Below are 23690 nucleotides of genomic sequence, written 5' to 3'. Positions count from 1 at the left end.
GAGATTTCAGCCCCTTCTTGTCCTGGCTAACTCCCGGGAGTGAAGCCTTCGGGACAAATCTTTAGAAGGCCCCTGCTTCTCTAGCCAGCGCCTTGAAGTTGCAAGTTTTGCTTTGTTCCCTCTTTCCTACCCAGGAAAAGTATTTTGAGAGGATAAACAAAGCCCAGCCCAGAAGTCTTAACTCTCCTTTGCAACAGAGAGAACCGTCCCCTTCAGAGGACCCTCCCACTTTGTGTACAGACTTTGTGAAAATATTTTTAGAGTCGGGGCCACATTGAAGATCTACCCAGAGGATGTGGGTAGAACAAAGCTCGGTAGTAAAGAGGGCTGAATTTTGTTGATGGTGCTATTCCCAAAAGAGCTCTTAAGTGAGGCCAGTTAGGAGGGTTCGTGGAATGATGGAAAATTGCTGGATGCTATGGCGTGTGGCTTCAACTCATTTATCCACACTCAGGAAGAGGCTGTCTTAAAATGGTAGCTCCTGGTACCACGGACAGGATGTCTCGAGAAGCCTTCTGCCACTTTAGGGCTCACCCTAAAAAGCAAAATGTTTTTAAAAAGTAACACTATATATCATAAAGGGAAATGATGATTCTGCTGCCTCCCCCGGCTTAGTGTGCAGAATCTAGTGCTTTGTTTTTCTCTTGTGGTGGCTCCATGGTAGTTGCAATCCTAGAAGTAAAGCAGTCTTAAGGCCATTCAAACTCCCTGGTTCAAGCCCTTGAGCAAAGAGAGAGTGTCTGAATACAAATCCCATTTTGACTCAAAGGAGTTATAGGAAGAGAGGTGCTTAAGAACTGGGCTTTGAATGGAAACTGCCTGCGTAACCTCTGATAAGGAACTTAGCCTCTCTGTGCCTCAGTCCTTCCCATCGAAAATGGGAATCATAACCATACTTATCTGCCAAGATTATGTGAGAATTAGTCAATTCGTATATCGGATGCATAAAACAGTGCCTGAGAGTTATCACTCCATCAGTGTTAAGCACGATTATTATTTTCGTATGTTTCATGAGACCCATACATAAACTAATTAGAAATATTAAGTATTTTTAAAATGTAATGTCCTGGTGACATAAAACTGAATATTACCATTTTTAAAACATCGCATTTTGTTTTTATTCCTTTTTTTTTTTTTTTTCCTAATCAGATTATTACCGAGTGTAGTATTGGCTTCAAATGAACAGGATTACGCTTTGTTTTGCTTTTATCTTATTGTAGAGTCAATAAGTCTTCCATACCTGGCTGAAATGGGGCTCAGAATTGATTAGCACAAAAATCACTTCCCTGCCTGCCCTTCCCCCGGTGTCTGAAGGCTTCCAATTTGGAAGTGGAGTTTGGTGAAGTTTGCTTTGGGCATGTTGGCCAGGAAGGAAGTGGAGAAGGCTGGTGTGATGTCTCCTTGCAGTCCAGCTCTTTGGCCTGGGTTTCAATTCCTTTTGCCAGAAGAGTGGGATTGACTCAAGACAACCGGACCACTCTGAGCACAAAATGTAGTTATGTAGCCTCCAAGTGAGCAAGAAGCCCTTTCTCCAGGTAGATTCAAACCCTCCCTGGTTCTAGAGGCCGATGGTGATGGTAAGCTTTATGGGGCCACAGAGGAATTTTCTTGGACACCCAAGAATAACTAGCTGGTTTTTCATTGGGAGCCCTTTTACAGCAATCAAGATAATAGGAGGTCTTGCCACATTAATTTGGGTAATAGAAGCTGAGTTTGTTTTTTTATTGGGAGATTTGAGTCTCATCCAAGGTCAATAGTGAATAGACCCTGGACTGTATATAGTAGGCTTGGCTTGGTGGAATTTCCTATACATCTTGAAAGCAAGATGGAATCATCAAATGAAACCTTTTTTGCCCAGACCAAAACCTAACGAGGGATCAAATATTTTGGGAGGTGACTGTGTTCTGAGTCATTCTTTGAATCTAGGCTTTTATTTAGAAGAATAAAAATCTCACTTGTCTTCTGCTTTTGGAGGATTGCTGGGGGGTACTGGTGAGTTTAATTAGGTTAGTGATCGTATAATTTTAAATTATGTTTTTATTTTGTATTTTTACTGAAAGAAAATTAAGAAGAAAAATTAGGATTTGTTTCCCATAAGATTTTTCCAGGCCTCTACAAAAAGAAGACCTGGGGCACGTCTTCTCGTACCGCAAAGTGCATTTTCATAGTGTCCCTCGCTCACCTGGGTGTGCACACATGCGTGAACACACACATGACACATTTCTGATTTAGAGATGCTGACTCTTCTCTTAGCATTCACACACAACAGGCTTTACCGGGAAGGGATTTTAGGAAGTTGGGGGAGTGTGCGTGTCTGTAGTAGAACTAAGGTTTGACTGTGAAAATGTTGGCCTCCCTTCCTGCTTGTTTATTTTTTTGAACTGTATCTGTTTATTCGGTGGAAGGAATTATTGCCCTGCTGCAGCGTGGCTCCTGGTAGGGTGGGTGGGCTCTTTGGCGGGATCAGTGAGAAGCCCCAAGGGCCATTTTCCCCTTCAACCCTGGATTGAATTGCCACCCGGCAGAGCAGAATGAGTGCGGACAGAGGTAGGCGATGTCAAGTTAGATTTGGGCCATCAGCGCTTGAGGCTGGCAGTGGAGGTCTTCCTGTCACAGCAGGAGCCTGACCTGCCACTTCTGTGATTGCACAAATTCAAGGAACGGTCAGAAACAGTGCAAAGATCTGCCGCCCTTGACCTGAGATGCAGAGACTGTGACGGACAGAGAAGGCTATGGGAGATGGCCTAGAGGCGCCAACCCATGGAAGGAGAGTGGAGAGCAGGCCGGGCAGGTATGTGGGCTTGGGCATGAGACATGCACTGTTTAACGGGAGCCGCCTTCCAGGTTCCGGAAACTCCTCGTCATAGCTGGGGCCAGAAAAAGAAGGTTTTCTTATCATCTCACTTCCACCCCAAACTCGGGTCCACACCTGTTGGTTTCCTACATAGCCCATCCGGGAATGTTGGTGCCCACTTGTTACCTTCTGAGAGTGTCTGCAAGTTTTGTGAAAAGCACTGACCAAACAAAATAAAATAAAATAAGACATCACCGCCAACTGAGGTAACAGAGGCCTGACAGTAGAGAAACCTTGAATAAAGAGGGAGAACCCTCAACAAACTAAAACTACCACCAGTCTCTTCCTGTTCCTCTGAACCAATCAGTGAGGAAAATTAATTATAAAACATCTTTAAATATCAGGTGGGCTGTATTTCAGGGTTCCTTGATATCTTTATTTTCTCAGGATACCAGTCATCCCTTTTATTAATTGAGGTATTATTATTATTGTTATTATTATATTATCATTAATTCACCAATACAAATAGACCAACATCAGAAAGGAAGTAAACCCCTCACATGAAACTAGCCTGAATTTTTAGAGTTTGAAAACGATAATGTGGAGTATGTTGTTATGCCATTAAAAAGTTGAAAGTCAAGGGGTCGCCTGAGTGGCTCAATCAGTTAAGTGTCCGACTTTGGCTCAGGTCATGATCTTATGGTTCATGAGTGCGAGCCCCGCGTCGGGCTCTACGCTGACAGCTCAGGGCCTGGAACCTCCTTTGGATTCTGTGTCTGCCCACCTTGTGCCCCCCTTATTCTTGAAAATAAATAAACGTTAAAAAATTGTTTAAAAAGTTGAAAGTTAGGGAGAGTTAACTGATGTTTTTAATTCATTTACTATTGGGCTCAAGCAGTGTGCCATATGCTGTGAATATGACATTCATACCTGTATTCTGGGAGCCTACATTCTAACATGGGCTGCTACTGTGAATTCCCAGATATTTTTTTAAAGTTTATTTATTTATTTATTTATTTAGAGGAGAGAGAGAACAAGTGGGAAAAGTGCAGAGAGAGAGAGAGAGATTGAGAGGGAGACAGATAATCCCAGGCAGGCTCTGCATCAGCAGTGTGGAGCCCAGTGTGGGGCTTGAACTCACGAACCAGGAGACCATGACCTGAGCCAAAGTTGGACGCTCAACCCATCGAGCCACCCAGGTGCCCCCAAATTCTCAGGTATTTATACACAAGGCAAAATGGAGGGAACTTGCAAGAAGCATAAAGAGAGAGTCCTGGGACTTGGGCAGAGTGAGACCATCCGTGGAGGGAGCAAGGCCTCCTGAGGGCAGCTGCTCTCTGCTCTGAACTCCCCAGAGTTTTCTGTGATGACACAGAAAATCAACTGTCGGACTCCCTTCCTGGTGAACGAGGAGGGATGAGCTGAACCAACACCAGCTGCGTCAGTGACAGGACCCTGTGTTCCTGCAGGTTCCTGTGTTGACTTTCGACCCTTGTAGATCTTACCACACCGAGCATCTCAGCGTCCCTGTGAGGCTGGTGATGCAAAGAAAGTGCGAACGTGGAAATAGACAGCAGCTCCTTCAAAGGACGCTGAGAGAGCTCAAAACAGTCCATTTGCAAAGACCCATATGGGAAGTACAGTGCCTTTACAGGGAACCTCTTCCCATTTGTAGAGAGGCATTTCCTAAAGCAATGAAAATACACTTCTTCTAAAAGAAGACATCTGCTTTCCTGGATTAGATCTGGAAGTCACGGTGTCTGTATCTTTGCTTGATGTGTACCAGGTTTCTGGAGCCTTGACATTCAGACCCATCCCAGAGGATACAGACTAGACGCTTTTCTTGTTCCTCCCTCGCTGGCCACACAGACTTCCCTTCTGGTGTCGTTCGCAGGTGTCCTTGAGTTATCTTGTTGAGTTTTCTGCTTACCTGGGCTGATGGTCTCCATGGCTCTTTGCTTCTGCCGAGCCAACCAGAGGGAAGCAATTGAGAGTCTGTCTGCTGGGCAGTGATCGTCCGCTTTACACTGCTAGTATGACTGCTGTGGCCGAAAAGAAGACTCTTCTGACTGCTAAACAGGTGCCTCTTGAAAAATAACAGAAGAGTTTCTTGCTTTTCCTTAATCCATTAAGATTTGAAACCTTTGCTCCCGAGCGAGCACACTCTTACTCAAAATAATTGCACTTGTTAAAGTGGTCATTCATCTAAAAGATTCCTGTGAGCCCGCTTCGTTCTTTATTCTTATTTTCCCAACACCGAAAGAGAAATGCCTTTTTTCTTTTCTTCTCTTAAGAATACCCTCATTAACAATGACGTTAACCAGACACTCTTCGAAGCTACAATGTAAGCCTCTCAAAATCCTTGCTCCTGTATTTCTAAATATTTGGTATCGCCCTTCTTTCTTACGAAGAAATGTAGGAGGAGAATTCTACTATAGAGGTGAATAGTAGGAATATTATCAGGTAGTCACAATATTTCCTGAGCGGAGCTCAGTAGTTAAATAGCAGGAAAGTTATGGTTCCAAGGTGACTTTTAACTAACAATAGAAACAGATAATGGCGCTAGTAATTAAAAATTACTCTCACATCATGCATTGCATTCTACTTAGAAACAGAAGGTAAATACAATAAAGCTTTTGAGTGCTTACAGATTTTGATCGTCAAAGGTGTTATTTCATATATATATATATATATATGCTTGTCAAAGGTGTTACACACACACACACACACACACACACACAGGTGCACCAGGACAATTAGAGTAGTATTTGTCACACCAAACTAGGTTGATCCAATCAGCATGAGGGGTGATTTTGATTGAAAAGGTCCTTGGCAGTATGTATCTAAAAACTAAATGTAATCTTCAAGATTGTTTAGTCAGCTCTATATGCTCATAAAAATCTTTTTATTTCCCATTTAAATTAGCACCGAGCCAGGTGCAAATGTATTCATTCATCTTGTGTGTGTGTGTGTGTGTGTGGGTGTATGTTTGTGTGTGTGTGTTTACATATTACCAATTCCCTTCCAAAAAGGTTCTATCAGTTTGCACCCCAGTCGGCAGTGCAAGAGGGTATCTGTCTCTCCATAGCCTTGCCAACATGGTGTGTGCCATACCTTTTGTTTTTACCAGTCTGGCAAGTGAGGAGGCCACCTCAGAGTAGTTTTAGTTAGCATTATCGCTAATTATGAGGAGATCTTTTAAGTAAGAATCAGTCAAGTAAGACATCGTCTAGGGGTTTCACTCAGTTTTCTGCAAACTATATCACTATTTTCCTTGACCATACATCTTTAAGTATGCAGTGAATATTTCCATTGTACATTTAAACAGTTGCAGAGGACACGGTTTCTATCACATTTAAAATACGGTAAATTTAAATAAAATTGTGACATGGCTCCTTTAAGTGTAGTTAGTGTAACCTCTATACCAAACTAGCATCTCTTTCAAAAATATCATTTTCGGGGCGCCTGGGTGGCTCAGTCGGTTGGGCGGCCGACTTCAGCTCAGGTCAAGATCTCGCAGTCCGTGAGTTCGAGCCCCGCGTCGGGCTCTGTGCTGACAGCTCGGAGCCTGGAGCCTGTTTCAGATTCTGTGTCTCCCTCTCTCTGACCCTCCCCCGTTCGTGCTCTCTCTCTGTCTCAAAAATAAATAAACGTTAAAAAATTTTTTTTAAAAAAATATCATTTTCGACTTAGGCTAGTACACTCTTATGCCAGCCACTATGTTTTTAAAGTTTTATTGAGGAACTTACACATCGTTGTGTAAGTTTAAGGCATATGCCATGATGGTTTACGTGTATTGTGTTTACTACAATAAATACAGCGAACACTCATTGTCTCACATAGATACAGTAAAAATCAACAGAAAAAAGAAGAAACATCTCCTTGTGATGAGAACTTGTAGGATTTGCTCTTTTCTAAAATGTTTATTTATTGTTTTTTTTTTAATTCTAATGTGTATTTAGTTTTGAGAGACAGAGAGTGAGCAGGGGAGGGGCAGACAGAGAGGGAGACACATAATATTTTTTTTAATATAATTTATCGTCAAATTGGTTTCTGTACGACACCCAGTGCTCATCCCAACAGGTGCCCTCCTCATTGCCCGTCACCCACTTTCCCCTCTCCCCCACCCTCCATCAACCCTCAGTTTGTTCTCAGTGTCCAGGAGTCTCTTATGGTTTGCCTTCCTCCCTGTCTGTAACTTTCCCCCCCTTCGCCTCCCGCATGGTCTTCTGTTAAGTTTCTCAAGATCCACCTACAAGTAAAAACATATGGTATCTGTCTTTCTCTGACTGACTTATTTCACTCAGCATAATACCCTCAAGTCCCATCCTAGTATAAAGGGCTAGTATCCAAAATCTATAAAGAACTCACCAAACTCCACACCCAAAAAACGAATAATCCAGTGAAGAAATGGGCAGGAGACATGAATAGACACTTTTCCAAAGGGAGACACAGAATCTGAAGCAGGCTCCAGGCCCTAAGCTGTCAGCACAGAGCCTGACGTGGGGCTTGAACTCACAAACTGAGATCATGACCTGAGCTGAAGTCAAGAGTCAAATGCTTAACCAACGGAGCCTCCCAGGCACCCCTAGGAGTTACCCTTAACAACCTTCCTGTAGCAGTGTTAGTTACAGTCATGTTGTATGTTACATGCTAGGTACTTATTTATCTTATAACTGGAAGTTCATACTTTTTGACCACCATCCTTCAAATTCCCCTTCCTCCCAGCTCTACCTCTCATAACCACAAGTCTGATTTTTGTGTCTGTGCGTTTGGTGTGGGTTTTTTTGTTTGTTTGTTTTTGTTTTTGTTTTTGTTTTTGTTTTTAGATGCTACATACAAGTGAGACCATGCAGTATTTGTCTTTCTCTGTCTGACTTTACTTAGCATAATGCCTTCAAGGCTCATTCATGTTGCAAATGGTGAGATTTCCTCAACTTTTTATGGCTTAATTATCGATCAATCGATTGATCGATAGATAGATAGATCTGTCTCACAGTTTCTTTATCCATTCATCCATCAGTGGGCACTTAGGTTGTTTCCATGTCTTGGCTCTTGGGTCTTGGTAATGATATGTTGGACATGACACCTAAAAGACAAGCAACAAAATACAAAATAAGAAAGTGGGGTGCCTGGGCGGCTCAGTCGGTTAAGTGTCTGACTATTGATTTCAGCTCAGGTCACAGCCTCATGGTTTGCAGGATCGAGCCCCGCATCAGGCTCTGTGCTGAGTATGGAGCCTGCTTGAGAGTCTCTCCCCTCTCTCTCTGCCCCTCGCCCCCCAAAAATAAATAAACTTAAAAAAACATAAGCAAGTGGGACTGTGTCAAACCAAAAAGCTTCTGCACAGCAGAAGAAACCATCAAAAGGCAATCTATAAAATGGGGAAAAAAGTGTCAAAGCATATATCATTTGCATCACCATATAAGGGGTTAATATCCAAAATGTAGAACAAGTCATATAACTCAACAGTAAAATAAAATGAACACTCAATTAAAAAATGGGCAAAGGTCTCAAATAGACATTTCCCCAAAGAAGATATACAAAAGGCCAACAGGTGTATGAAAAGATGCCCACCATCACTAGTCGTTAGGGGAACGTCAGTGAAAACCACAGTGAGATCTCAGCTTATGCCGACTACAGCAGCCATCATCAAGAAGATAAGAGATAACAAGTGTTGGCTTGGATGTGAAGAAAACCCTTGTGTGCTGTTGGAAGGAGTGTACCTTGGTACAGCCACAGTATGGAAAACCAAATGAGGGATCCTCCAAAAATTAAAAATAGGACTGCCACGTAATCAATCTGGCAATTGCCCCTCTGGGAAAATACCTAAAGAAATGAAAAGACTACCTGACAAAGATATTCATCCCCCCGTGTTCACAGCACCATTACTTACAATAGCTTTTCCATAACAATCATAAATTCTACAGCCTTTCTTTTCCTTTCTGGGCTCCTGTAGTCCTTCTAGCCCCTCCTGCAACCCCACAACCCCACCAAATGTCATGCTAAAATAGTATCAGTGTCTGCTTGAAAGGCTATTGATCACCCTATGAGATTACACAGAGAATTGGATGTTCAGATCAGAAATCTCATGCAGTACCAAACTTTACTAATAATTTCAAGGAAACGATCAGCACAAGCAACACGAGGTGAGGTCTGGGACTGTCAGTGAGGCTCTTTAAGTCCTTTCTTGCTGCAGCATGAACAGTGTAGCCCAGACAACACAGAAGATACGTAATACTGCATGTGGTTATGGCATTTATGCAAGAAGATCCTTTTAAACCTTGAAACATTTCCATTTTTACTTGCGTAGCTTAACAGACGTTTTCCCAGAAGTCGTGTGCTGTGTATCTACAGATTTTATATTTGTTTCCCCAGGAACAATTCTAGGGAAACAGGTAAACCTGCATTAGGCATTCCATAGATAAGGACCTGCCTGCTTTGCACATGGCACAAAGTCTGTCATTAACAAGCTGACAAGGACATTAAACTGGGCCATTTCTTTCTCTTCTGGGGTCACTCTCCCTTTCCTCCATAAAGGGAGAGAATGGATTTTAGAACCGTGGTTTAATCATTTATCTCCCATCCTGTCCTATTTCTTCTATACAGAAAAATACGTAAGTAATGGAAACTTTCAAAAATTGTTTTCTTTGACCATATGCCTTTAAATTTAAATACCTTCTGGCTTGAGTTATCCTTAAATTCATATGCATATGCATTGATCAGAATAGCATAAGTGTATTACAGATTTTGATAAATAAAGATAGCTTTGTTAGAAAAACAACTCTTAATAAGATGGATGAGATGACTTTTTTAATTGATATTTTTATTAGGATCGTTGATTCACATGCAGTTGTTAAGAAATAATCCAGAGAGGTCCCCAAAACTTTACCCACGTTTCTCCTATGATAACACTTTCCAAAACGGTAGTGTAATACCATAGTCATACGACCCACCTATCTTATTCAGCTTTTCCAAGTTTTGCCTTTACTCATGATGCCTGTGTGTGTATTTAGTTGCATACAACTTTTGCATGTGTGTGGGCATGTTTCCAGCCCCACAGTGAAGGTACCAAACATGTTCCTCACCCTGCGTTGCCCTTTTATAACCACACCCTCCTTTCTTCCACCCTCACGCCACCCTAAACCCTGGCGACCACCGGTCTGTTCCCCATCTCTAAAATGATATACAAATGGGATCATACAGTATGTTACTTTGGGGGGTTGTTTATTTTCACCCAGAAGAACTCCCTGGGGATCCATCTGGGTTGTTATAGGTGTCAGTGGTCATTCCGTGGTACAGCTGTGCCGCCGTCTACGTAACCATTTGCCTGTTGAAAGACATCTGGACTGATTCCATTTTTTGGCCGTTAGCGATAAAGCTGTGAACATTCGTGTAGCGGTTTTTGTTTGAACGTAAGTGTCCGTCTGTCTGGAATACCTAGTATTCCAGGTTTAGTTAGCCTCGGTGTACCCCTCTTGTTTCCAACCTTCACTGGCCTTTGATTAAGAGCTCTAGACTCATAGCCAGTAGATCAGTGTGCTTATTTTATTCCTTCCAGCCAAATGTTGTCTCAAGATGATTTTTCTTCTGAATGTTTAATGCCTTCTCTGGTCCATTTCTAATGAATTGTGCAGTACGGAAAATGAATTGATAAAGTGCTACAAGGACTGAAATCGGTGACATTTTTCACCTGCCACCGTGTTTGTCCCTTGAATCCATTTGTCAGGATAACTCTCAAGCAGTGTGCTTGATATTGATTTGTCATTTAGAGAATTTTCTCATTGTGAACATCGCGGGGCCTGGAGTCTGCTGAATGTCTGTCCCTCTCCAGGATATGGCGCTGATTAGAAAGCAGAAGGGGAGATATCAGACCTGTCATGAAATAAATTGCTCTTGTGCCACTGAGTAGAACAGCACCTGGTTTGACCATCCTTGGGCCAGCTCACCAGAAGGGGCCCGAGGCGGGGATGTATGTTTCAATGTGGTGTCACTTTTATTAAGTGACTTTGTCTTCAGGGGCACACTTCAGTGCCTTCCAGATAAATCGCTTCTGTCTTTGACAGTGACAATGACAATATTTCTAACTTCACACATCCAAGAGCCAATTGACAGGACAAATTGCACACTGGGATTGCTTGATAAGCACAAGACAGGGCACAGCATCTCAAATCACTCTACGCCATTGGAACTAAGTTATAATATGAATAATAAAAACAAATCTATCACTTACACACCTAACTGTGATACAGAAGCTGTATTTAACAGCTGAAGCAATATTCATCTCTTGAGTAGAGTGCAAAAATTGTACCTAATTATTTTCTGATATTGGGTCTTAGTAAATTTGCTTTTCCCCCCACGATGTCCATTTACATAATACAAGGAAAACCTGTCTCCCATAAAACTTCTCTTAATATTTTTATAGATTCGGTCAACATAACCCATGCAAATACTTGGAAAGAATTGCTAAACAATAAAACAGTATTCTTCATATTTATGACCTTAGGAAAGTTACCAAGACAAATAAATACCACTAAACAAAGGAATATGTACCAGAGGGTATGCACTTTGGAAAATCTACTTTCTACTGCCAGCATGGCTGCTACCATTAAGAAAAAAATAAAGAGTATGTCTGTGAGGCTTTCTGGGTCATCACCGTCCCCTTTGGGATGGTGAACAAAAATGTGTTGTTTGAGACAGGCTTACCTTAGGCAGCCTGGCTCACATTTTGCCTCTGGCTCAGCTGACTAAGCCTGACTAAATAGATACAAGGCAAAGACTTCAAAACATAGCCTTAAGGGGAATGGTAAAAATTCTTCCTCCTTCCTGTCTAGCCAAGGGACAGCTGGGTCTACTCCTGAAGAGGTCTACCTATAAATAGGCCCCAGAGTGGTACCCAAGACCCATTTTGGAGAAGAAAATCCTGCTCTTGATCCAGAATCATCTGGGCTTCTTAGGGATGGCCCGTAGAAGTCGGAAGGGCAGAGGAGTAGGACCCTGGAGGGCAACCAGAAGGGATTCCTAGCTCTGTTGGGAGCTGAGCTCAGGCCTCGCAGCCTGGCCTTTTGAGGCTCTCGTGCCTTTGTTGAGGGCTATGTAAAGTCCTGCTCACCCTGCGTGTGGCTCATATATTGTCTGGCTTGCTGGTATGCCACCCACCGGAGCGGGGTTGGGGCCAACATTGCACGCTTGATATTTGCTCTTCGCAATTATTCTTTGAGACAGGGATTGTTTGCTTCGTAAAGCACCGTTTCAAAATTCGTTAGGAATATGATATCTGAATATCAAGTAGGCATTCTTGTCTCCTTCTTTCAATTATTAATGCTAGCATCATGGCTTAAATCCCTGAGCTATGTAAACGCATCTCAGGTTAAGGACAGTTTCACTGATTTCTAAATTCCTTTTAGAATGTTCAAGAAGCCCTGACAGAGTGTCTGTCACCTTTCCCTGTCCCTGACCGGGTCTCAGTGTGGACCCTTGAAGAAATGGCCAGAGAGAAGGTAGATGACAATATGAGTGGAAAATAAAAGGGTTTAGATCCTCTACAGGGAAGACTGGGGTAGCGGGAAGAATCTTGTCCTTAGAGTAGAACTTTTGTCCCACATCTTGCTCGTTCGCACAGGGACCACCTGCGTGATTTCGGGCAAGTATCACGATCGTAGTCTCTGCAACAAACGGGTGGTGTTAGGCAGGGATGAACGGCTCCATTTAGCACCAAAAGCTGAGAATGTTGATGATATACCTTGAATTGATTGCAATATAATTATCAACACTGTGAGTTTAAACACTGGACACACTTGCTATTTGGGTCTCCAAAATAAAGAAAGAAGCAATCAAAAGTAGAATCGATGCTGGGTAGCCTAAAACAACTCATCATTTTACTCCAAGATCTCAATGAAGGTGAATGGGTGTGATGTGCCTGGAGTATCCTGAGAGTGAAGAGACAGGTGTCAAGTGAGGCCAGGAAGCTCTTGTGTCCTGTCACGAGGACAAATGCAAAGTCACCAATGGCATTCTAATGGCCAGGCCATTTTGTTTGGGAGGCAAAGTCTGCCTTGGTCTTCGAGCTCCTACACACCTTTCCCTCTGCCTTGATGTTCCTCCACAGCTCCTCTCCTACCACAGTGACATCTCAGGAACCCAAACCACAATGAGCATAAAGACTAATAAACTTTCATGGGCCACAGCTTGATCTGAGGAACTAACTCTAGTATTTTTTTTTTCATCCCCACTGTGCTCTATGAGAGGGAAGACCTTTTTGAATGCAAGAGAAGTTTTCCAGATTCGTCAGAAATGCTCACAGAGGCATGCGTGTGTGCTCACGCAGGCCAGCCTTGCCCGTATAATGTTGAGTCCTGTAACCTTCATTTGTGATTGGGAATGTGAGTGTCAAGAGGGCAGGGAGTTTTATTGATTCTGTTCACTAATATACCTGTTCCTCATAGGTGTTCAATAAGTACTTACCAAGTAAGTGTGCAATTAAGAAATTCAGTTTTTAAGCCCAAAGTTTATCACTGTATTTTTTCTCACAATGACTTCATAGGTTACACTGTGAACAGCACTTATTCTTTTATACCTTCTTCGTGGCGTACAGAATGTAATACAAGTTCGAGGTCATAATTAGCATTATGTCTGTCTTTGTGTTGGGGATTGTTAGATAATTGGCATGTGGATCCACTCTTCAGAGTGTCTACTGGGTGTTTGCTTTTCTGTGGCCAGCAAGGAAGGAGACGATTCAATTTAGGCATGTGAATCTCTGTGTTCTGTCCCCTTTCTCTGCAAAGCGAAATAGGAATTAGTGTCAGAAGAGAGAAGTTTGTCTCTGCTGTCGGCTCAGGGTTGCCTCTTCTTTTTCTTATCTTCTGCCTTATAACCCAAAGGCTATTAGGATTCCCAGTCCCGCATCTTCCGTCTTGAGTTCATATCGTGTTATTTTGTATCAGCTGAGACAGGAAGTCCCCTACAGACATTGAAAGAACAGCAAGGATTTTTATATCCCAGGAAAGGCCTCTGGAGGAGCTTTGATCTGGATTTGCCTTCCCAGAGAGACTTCATAGCAGACTGAACCAAAGCTGGGCTCGTGTAGTCCCGAAGTTGGGTTTGTCCAGCTTGGAAGGTCGAAGATCCCCAGGAAACCAGGTGCTTGGATTCTTCCATGATCATCCATTCCAGCCCACATCTTCATTGAGGGTCCCTGTCATCAGCCTATCCATCCCACCGTCCAGTCTAGGATGAGACAGGTCAGGGTTCTAAACAAGGGATTTTCAGACCAGAATGAAATATTGACTGGCCACCAAGAGGAAGGACTAGAACGATGCATGCTTGGCCACAGGGAGGCATGTCAGGCACCCAGGGTTTATTTTGCCACAGATGAGGAAAGAGTGATGATTCATGAATGGAGAGCTGGCTGGGCTGTTGGAAAAGTCATGGGTGGGAAGGAGAGCTTCTGAGGACACTAGTCTCTGCTGACTGACACTGGTAATGCTGCAGACACTCTGGCGGGTCCCTTAGCACTGTGGCCTCTATGTATTTTCACACGCCGTGTGTATTCTCAAATAATTTTTTCATTTGGGATTGAGCAAAGCCCATTCACACATTGCAAACGTCTGTGTCTGGGGCACCAGTTTATGCCATTGAATGACACATGGGGAAAAACTTTCATTTTTTGCTCTGCTTGTTTATTTCTCTCTGAATGATTCATTCTTAATAAGTTTCTTGCCCAATGCCTGTTTCGGCAACCATAGAAAAGATGTTGGTATTTACTGCATATTTCCAACTGGTTGATACTCCCCCTAACGACTCTTCCTGTCATCTTCCAACTCCCTTTGTCACCCTGGGAGGTGACAACTTAAAAAAAAAAAATCTGTCTACTATTTTGGACATTTAATGAGCAATTCGTGACTCGACGTTTCTCGTCTACTCTGTGGCTCTGGAAGATTGCAGCCCTCTAGGATGAGGCTCAAAAGGGACTTATTCATCTAGAAAACATTCACCTCTTTCATAGATGGACAGGATAACAGGATTCCCCTTAACCAAACCTGACATTGGTGTGCAGCTGTCGGCGGCCGGACCTCCTGAAGCAGCCTCGCACATTAAGTCCTGTGTTTTCACTCCTAGGGAAGGAGTGCCCACAGAGGGGTGTGAAAGAAAGTCTCCCACACAAGGAAGGTTGTGGCAAGAAGCGATTTCTCTATAAAGAGAGTAAATCCCTACAATGGTGTTGACTTAGAACGATACAAGGATAGAACCCTGTATTTTGGAGTTTCTGTTTATTGACACACGTATACCCTGTGGCCTCAAGTCCAAAGAGGACGTGGCTGAACGCGCAGCTTTGATGTTTTGAGACAATTGATTTCATTCCAGCTTTTGCTTTGTTTTCCCTTGAAAACAGAGCCGTAGGTATATTTCTATTAAACTATATATGAAAAATTAAAGAGAGAAACTCACTCTTTGGTGTTTTGGTTTTTTTTTTTAAACCCTGAATGGTTTGTGGTTTTTATTTTTTATTTTTTTTTCAAGGACTTATAGTCAACAATATGGGTTAATGCCAGACTCTGGAGAACTTAGGAGGGGATTAGCAAATGTGCAGGCGGGTAGTAAATAGTTGACTTCTGAGGGGAAAGTGCACTAAATCAGGATTCCAGAACACGGGCCATTATGGAAGATACCAGGGCTGACTTAAAGGGGTCATTCTGAGGGGAAGCTATCTTGGTGCATCATTTCACCGTTTTACATTCCATTTTTAGGGGAACTCCGTTCAGATAATTCTTTTTCTATGTCTCTTTAAGAAATGTCAACTTTGGGGCGCCTGGGTGGCGCAGTCGGTTGAGTGTCCGACTTCAGTCAGGTCACGATCTCGCGGTCCGTGAGTTCGAGCCCCGCGTCAGGCCCTGGGCTGATGGCTCGGAGCCTGGAGCCTGTTTCCGATTCTGTGTCTCCCTCTCTCTCTGCCCCTCCCCCGTTCATGCTCTGTCTCTCTCTGTCCCAAAAATAAATAAACGTTGAAAAAAAAAAAAATTAAAAAAAAAAAAAAAGAAATGTCAACTTAACATCATTTCTTTGTACGTATGTCAGCTCATGGGATTTCGGACATGATCACCTCCACAAAGGTAGCAAAACGGAGGCTTCATGGACCTCTCAAGGCTCACCCAGTGACACCAGGTGACACTCTCTAGCTCATGTTGTGGGCTGACGAGACCCTGCAGGAACCAGAGAGCAGTTCATTACTGGGGCTGTTTAGGCGGGTTGGGGCGGGGTCAGCTCATTTAACTGAAGAGGAGACTCGGCCCAAAGCCCTCCCAAGGCCTGAGGTGAGCCGATCCTGGTACCCCAGGACTACAGCTGCTTGTCTAGACAGTCGGCCATCTTCTGGCGTGTCAGGTGCAGGTTTGCTGATTCTGTGCTTGTCCAAAGGGCCTGTCTGTCCGCTGCAGCCTCTGGACTCTCCACGGCAGATCCCAGTTGAGAGCGGGTGTGAGTTGGGGAAGGGCCAGTGGGCACCTGGTGTGCTTGTAGGCAGGCCCTTGTCAGTACCGCAGTGGAGAGGAGTCATCCCATAAGTCCTTTTAGCTCTCCTCTCTCTGCAGGCTCACTAATACTTTGCAAGATGAAGCTAATGGAATATTCAGGATTAGTACTGGTAGAACACGTTTATGCCTGTCTTGCAAAGATGCCAAAAGTCTGCAGTTCTTGAGATTAAACATTTTGTTGTCTTCGATTTCATTTTAAGCAGATTATATCTTCTTGACTTTTAGAAAATAGATATATATTGTGAACAGGTATTGTATATATTAAATATATGATAGTTATATATATATATATATATATATACATACATATATATGTATAAAATTTTATTTGTGCCCCATTTTGCCTGGGTATTTTAGAAAACATATATATTCTGAACAGATCTGTTTTCTAAAATTCCCAGGCAAAATGGAGCACCAATTTATAATACATGATATATGATATACATATGATATATAATATATATAGCTTATATAGCTTATATCATATGATATATGATATATATAGCTATATATATATGTGATATATATAGCTTATATATAGCTTATATATATCATATGTCATATGTATATCATATATACAGTTTATATAGACTATATATCATATATGTGATATGTATACCATATCATATATATGATATATGATATATATATATCACATATATGATATATATATATATAATTTTGTTATTTGTCTATTTTGCCTGGGAGTTTTAAAAAACAGATCTATATTATCAACAGATATTATATATACTTAAATATATGATATGTAAATTATACATATGTACATTATGTTATTTGTCCTCCATTTTGCCTAGGAGTTTTAGAAAACAGATATTATGAACAGATATTATATATATTAAATGTATGATATGTAAATTATATATATATACATATATGTATAAAATTTTGTTATTTGTGCTCCATTTTTCTGGGTAGTTTAGAAGTCTTCTGAGCCTTTCTGCAATTATAAAACAAGAATAAAATTTTGAAGAAATGCCTAGGCCCATAATGGCATGGAAAAGATTGTCATCTATAAAAGCACCACACAAAAGAATACTGTACATTCTTTGGGGGTGCCCCCTGTACCTAGCGTGCTCATATAAATCCAACATTTCAAAAATATATATAAAGAAATCCAAAATTTCTCTTACAGTCAAAATGTGGGGGAAAAGAATAAATGGCTGAAAAGTGAAATTGAGTGGAAATGGCTCTCACCGAATAGCAGAGTGGTTCAGGAATTCAACAGGTATCTTTTCAGGGTGTCTTGTCCATGCCGTCTTCCTCATGAATCATCAGAATGTTCCTGAAAGGCCAACACTTTGCAGTCTAGAGTATGTGTCCCAGTTCGCCTCCACCTGCCCTAAGGTTATTATGTTTGAAAATGGGCAGGTGATAATAATACTCCGTCCTGATCCAAGAGGTTGCCAGTGAAGCTGGCAAACACAAAGTGCCTTTTGTCTAAAGTGTGGTACAGATATGAGCTATTACTTATTCAGTGTATGGCTTGATTTGGCCGTGATATATGTATATATACACGTACACATATATGTACATATATAAAGGGCGATTTGGAACTTTTCGCTTGATGTTTAGTGTACTCCCTCGGTGACACAAATGGACCACAAAATGAAGATTACTTTCACAGTAAGTTTAATACCAAGAAGTTACATCAATGTCCTATGTTCTACCTTGGGTTTTTAAAATTGTTTCTATGAATGTCTACATATTATTAAGTAGCTTTCATTATTATTAAATTCTTTGAGCTACTAATATCCTCCCCATTCTTCTCTCAAGTGCCCTTTCAAAATAAAATTTTATTTATCTTAAAATCTTCAGTTTTCAAGTAATAAGCATTTGTAAGAGAGGAATGCACTTAGTTACACATATTTACTACTATGAAATTGCTTTCTATTGGAGTGAATTATCTACAGGTTCTAATAAGTTTCTTTAAACTCATCCCTTTATTAAATCACAAATGAAGGCACTGACTGGATAATTTTTTAATATTTATTTTAATTTATTTTTTGGGAGAGGGAGAGAACGAGAGTGAGTGGGGGAGAGGGGTAAAGGGAAAGAGAGAGAGAATCTTAAGCAGGCTCCACGCTCTGTGTGGAACTGGACGTGGGGTTCCATTCCATGACCCTGGGATCACAACCTGAGCCGAAATCAAGAGTTGGACATCCACCAACTGAGCCACCCAGGTGCCCCCGGACTGGATAACTTAAAAAAAAATTGTGTGTGTGTGTGTGTGAGCTTAGAGCACATTGAAGGAGATTTTCTCCCTCTGACTGAGATTTCTATCAAATGTAAACAGTTATTTTCTAGTGTCAGTGGATAGTAAGAAAGAATGCACTTTTACTTCAAGCACTGAACCTAGTTGTCCCCATTTTCTTTGAAACTTTGGAAAGTAAAGACGTCATAGAAAGGAAGGGGGTATCGATACAGGGTACAACTTAGATGAACCTTGAAAACATTGTGCTAACTGAAAGAAGCCAGACCCAAAAGGTCACATGTTCTGTGATTCCAGCTCTAAGAAAATCCGGAGTAGTAAATCCAGACAGAAAGCAGATCGGTGGTTGTCAGGGGCTGGGGAGAGGGGACGGCAGGGAGTGACGGCTTAATGGGCACCACGTCACCCTCGGGGATGGTGAAAATATTTTGGAACCAGACAGAGCTGATCGTTGTACAGCTATTTTGACTACCAACCGCCACTGAATCACACACTTTAAAATGGTTAATTTTATGTGATGTGAATTTCACCTCAATAAAAAAGTAATAAAGCTGTTAAAAAAGAATAAAGGTATCATAAAGTACCACATACAGAAAGCACATTTTCCTCAAGGATATAAATCAAGAGCCCTGTATTGTACATTCTCTCCAATCCAGAGTGACGGGAGCTTTTCAACCAGTTGCTGTCCTTGTGGAGTGGAGGCATTTCCTTGTCTATCTGCCCCCAACTGTTGTCATTCCGTCCCTGCAATGTCATCCTTATGGGGCTCCCCCTGTCCTTTCCTGCTCCCTCTGCTCCCTCCTTTCCAGAAGCTCTTGCCTCTTGGCTCTGCTGCTGCTCAGCCCTTCCCATCTGTTCTTCTTCCTGGCATCAAGCAAGTCTTCCGAGTTCAAACCTCGGTCAAATCCAGGCACTTCTGGGACCGTAGACCTTCGATGGCATGCCACGAGAGCAGGGATGTCCCTGCTCCCTAGACTGCATGCGGGGCCATCTTCCAAAGTTCATCCAGTGCTCAGGGACTTCCTGTCTCCCAGGGCTGTCTTAATGCAAATAGTGGCCTATTTGCCCAAGTTGTGGGGAGGAGGGCTTTCCCCACTCCAGCCCTTTCCTTTCTGCCCCCTTCTTCTCTCCCTGCCTTGGTGAGCTGTTCCCACCTGGCTTTTGAGACCCCACATCTTGAAATCCAGTGACTCTTCCCTGAGGCCTCCCATTAGCAGGGCACCCTCACTCCCTCCTCTAAATCCTCAGGGTACTTTGCCGTATCCCCCGCCTGCCCTTTTCATGGTCTGCCTTACATTATAGTAGAGGGTTAGCAGTCTGTCCAGAACCACCCACCTTATGAGCTGTGGAACTAGGATGTAAATCTTGACTTTGCATGCTTCAAAGATTGTGCTGTGAGCAAATCTCCAGTGACCTCCTTCCTATGGATTGTGGACCTCTCCAACGTCTCCCTCCCCCTACGCCATCCCCCCCAGGCACTTTGACAGTATGCATAGTAGGTTGCTGATAAGTACACCTAGAATGTGCAGAACTGTTCCTCTCCACAAAGTTACTTTTTAAAGGGACTGTCCAGTTGACTCTTTTTAAAGAGGTAAAGCATAAAAAAAGATGCGATAGTACTTAACCTGTTTTCCGCCATTTTGAATGTGGCTTTTATCTCCCCTCTAAACACACACATTGGTTGGAATCACGGTAGCCCAATCTCCTTTCTCATCATTTCCATGGACCTTTTTCTGATCTTTTCTTCCTCAGATTGATAGTATTTATATCTGTGTCACTAATTTTGAGCCCAATTATATATGGTTTGTGTGGTTTCTTGAAACAATGTCTTCAGTTTGATGCATTTCCGTAAGGCCAGTGGTCCAATGGTACCAGTTCCACGCATTTTGATGAATGGAAAAAAATAGCATGAAAATCCCTTCTTGGTATGATGATAAACAGGTTGTTTTTTTTTTAAAGACGCCATTTGAATCACTTGGAATTCTTTGTCTTTCTTTTCATCCTGCCAGTCTAGCTCTTCGATAAGCCGGCATTCAAGTCGGTTGAAAATAAACTTCAAATACCAAGTTTTAAAGAAATGCCAAATTATGTGAAAGATCATACTCTTATTGTAATTTGAATTAAAAAGGGGTAGGGAGAGGGAGAGTGGGACTCTAGAAATTAGGTTTTTAAAAATCCCAACTCTATTTAAGGAGTTTTCGGTACCTTTGCCAGATGGTCAACTTGTTAGGGAGAAAAGGTAAAAATTACCATGACAGGATATCTTGTGTTTGGTTTTGTTTCATTTTTGGGTTTGTTTTTGGTTTTTTGTTTTAGGGAGCCGGAAGAGTGTCTCTCCACCTGCTTCGAGTGACGGCGTGACTGTCTTGAGAACATCTGGGTGAACAACTAGAAGGAAGAGCCCGATATTGACCTTTCCCTTTCTCTTCCTCTCTTCCCTCTGCAGGTTACCTACCTGGGTAAAGTCCCCACCACAGGCATGCAGTTCCTGTCAGGCTGCACAGAAAAGCCAGTCATCGAGCTCTGGAAGAAACACACGCTAGCCCGAGAAGATGTCTTTCCCGCCAACGCCCTCCTGGAAATCCGACCATTCCAAGTGTGGCTCCATCACCTCGACCACAAAGGTGAAGCCACGGTCCACATGGATACCTTCCAGGTGGCGCGCATTGCCTACTGCACCGCCGACCACAACGTGAGCCCCAACATCTTCGCCTGGGTTTACAGGGAGATCAATGACGACCTGTCCTACCAAATGGACTGCCATGCTGTCGAGTGCGAGAGCAAGCTCGAGGCCAAGAAGCTGGCCCACGCCATGATGGAGGCCTTCAAGAAGACTTTCCACAGTATGAAGAGCGACGGTCGGATCCATAGGAACAGCTCATCGGAAGAAGTTTCCCAGGAATTGGAATCCGACGACGGCTGAATGGACTTAGCATGCTTCGGCAAGGCAGCACTGGTCGAGGAATTCAAGATGATAGATGAATAAGCAACGATTCAAATTTGGGAAGTAAAGACTGCCACGCTATTGGCTGACCAAGCTTTTTTAAATTCAGAAGAGCAATTCTAAATCTAAAGAAATGTATTATTAAAGTAATTACGTTACATTGAAATCTGCTGCTGCTGTGACTGTGGGGAGGGTGGGCGTGCAGACGGGGAGGAAAGTTCTCGACTCTCTTCCTCCCCCCACCCCTCATTTCCCAATGCCTCCCTGTAGGAGCTCTCCATGCCGGTTGTCACCACTCTCAGGCAAATACACTGCGGCTGTTATTTGACGAGCCATTCCAGTTTGCCTTACGGACCCCAGCCAGAATGTTCGGTGCCCCTGGAGGATCCCTAGTCGTGGGTGGGGGGGTGGGGGGTACAGATGCAGGCACAGAGGCCGCAGAGCCAAGGGAACACTCCAGGCTCATCCTGAGAGCCCCTCTCCCTGGCATGGTTCAGATTCTCTCCTCAGTAAGCGAATCAGCACAGCCTTTATTTAGCTTTACAACTAACAACCCGGTAGCTGGTACTTGATTCAGTTAAAGATAATGCTTTTATTTACATAAATATATCAAGTAGTACCCTCTTATTGTATTCACTTCATCTATTTTCTTGGAATACTCACAACTGCTAATAGCTGCCTTCCTTATCCCTCCTCATCCACCCTCTTTCCCCTTCCAACCCAGCCTACGTCCCTAAGGGATGGATTCTCAGCATACACTGCAGGACACAAAAAGGGAAGAAAATAACCAAGCGTCTGAAATAACCAGTCGAGCAAAGGGGGAGTTTGAAAACAACCACCACAACCACAGAAACTTTGGAAAAAGGGAACGAGTTATCAGCAAGTGAGCAAAAACTCCACGCGGGCTGTCCTTTTTTCAGGTCCGATGTACAGTAACTTGTTTAGTTAATGGTCCTGCCTGAGGAATCCTTCCTGGCAAGCTTCAGATCTGATCGGGCGTCGCCAAGGAAGCCTTGCCGCCTTCACTCAATGTTGTACTCGAATAGAGAATGTGTTGTGTACAACTGGCTTGTCTAGACAAACTGTGTCCGTCTTCGTCTAAAAGGAAATCTGACCTTGTCATCTTCAAATTGGTGAGACCTTAGAGTCAGAGTTTCCAGTCTGTTCACTGTTTCTAATGAGAGATTCTCACCGAGAGAGCCTGAGGTTTCTCAGTTCCGGGGCTCTTTAAATATCATAAACACAAAGTCAACACTGAATGAAATTGAAAAGCGTTGGGTAAAATGCATACATTTAAAGCCGGGAGCAGATGGCTAGTGTTCCAGGTAATGCTGCTCCTTGATTAAAGTCTGTTCTTTCATCCTGGTAATTAATGTGAGGGGACACTGGGGGACCTTACAGAAGCCTTAAATGAGAGCTCGTTGAATCCAGAGAGTAATGGGGTCGGTGTTTTGGTCTGTGTATCTGCGTGCCCGTGTACGCGTTTGTGTGTGTGTACGTGTGCCCCGGTGTGTGGGTTCAGTTTTAAGGCATGTCGAATAAGCATGGAGTCGTATTGAGAAGAACTTGCCTCTTGGAGATATTGCTTGCTGCTCTACAGCACATGTAAACTATTCTTTAGCGTAAATGCGTTCATTCTTTAATAAAAAATATGTTGGCATTAATAAAGCTGAGGACTTTCATACTCTGTATGTCTTTCCTTTTTTAAGTAATGAAAACCCCAAGGACGAAATAGGCCACATCGAGTGAATAGGGAATCCGCTCTAAGAAACATGCAGCCTTGGTCCTAAAGAACCCATTCCTTGATGGTGTTGAACAAATCTTGTTTGATTGCCTAATGCTTAACTTATATTGAATTACTGCCCCTTCGCTGAGATGGTATCACGGCGTGTAGTTATTCAGTGTGGTGGACTTATTTCAGAGGAGAGGCTTCTAGAACGTTCTGCAAGTGATTGCTATTTATAAAACCTTGTGTATAGCTTTGGGGACTCCGTGCCGGCATCCTGGAAGGTAAATACGGAGCGATTCCCTCCCACGGCACTGGTTAAAAATGCTTCCTGCAGGCCATGATTTCTCAGAACGACCCCATTAATCTCGCAAGGCAGGTGGCCCGTGGAGCCACTGTGTGTGTTGAACAATGCCCTTCATGGAATCAGGAACCAACATAAAGCCTTCTGAAGTGAAAATACGAGA

At 42.8% G+C, this 23690-nt stretch overlaps 1 protein-coding gene across 5 annotated transcripts in view; it reads left to right on the top strand.

Moving 5' to 3' along the window:
* Nucleotides 1-23179, top strand: part of PID1 (phosphotyrosine interaction domain containing 1) — a 231459-nt gene extending 208280 nt beyond the window's left edge. For 4 of the 5 annotated variants that reach the window (XM_045481577.1, XM_045481581.1, XM_045481578.1 and 1 more), the window contains one exon: nucleotides 21000-23179. In XM_045481577.1, the coding sequence (XP_045337533.1) occupies nucleotides 21000-21476 (477 nt within the window). In that variant the 3' untranslated portion in view covers nucleotides 21477-23179. Of the gene's footprint in view, nucleotides 1-4814; nucleotides 4875-20999 lie in introns of those variants that run through there. The other variant, XM_045481580.1, reaches the window with a different exon arrangement.
* The last annotated feature ends 511 nt before the right edge of the window (nucleotides 23180-23690 follow it).

Source organism: Leopardus geoffroyi, chromosome C1 (assembly GCF_018350155.1).
Source record: "Leopardus geoffroyi isolate Oge1 chromosome C1, O.geoffroyi_Oge1_pat1.0, whole genome shotgun sequence".
Lineage (NCBI taxonomy): Eukaryota > Metazoa > Chordata > Mammalia > Carnivora > Felidae > Leopardus > Leopardus geoffroyi.
This window is presented reverse-complemented; position numbering and strand designations above follow the sequence as displayed.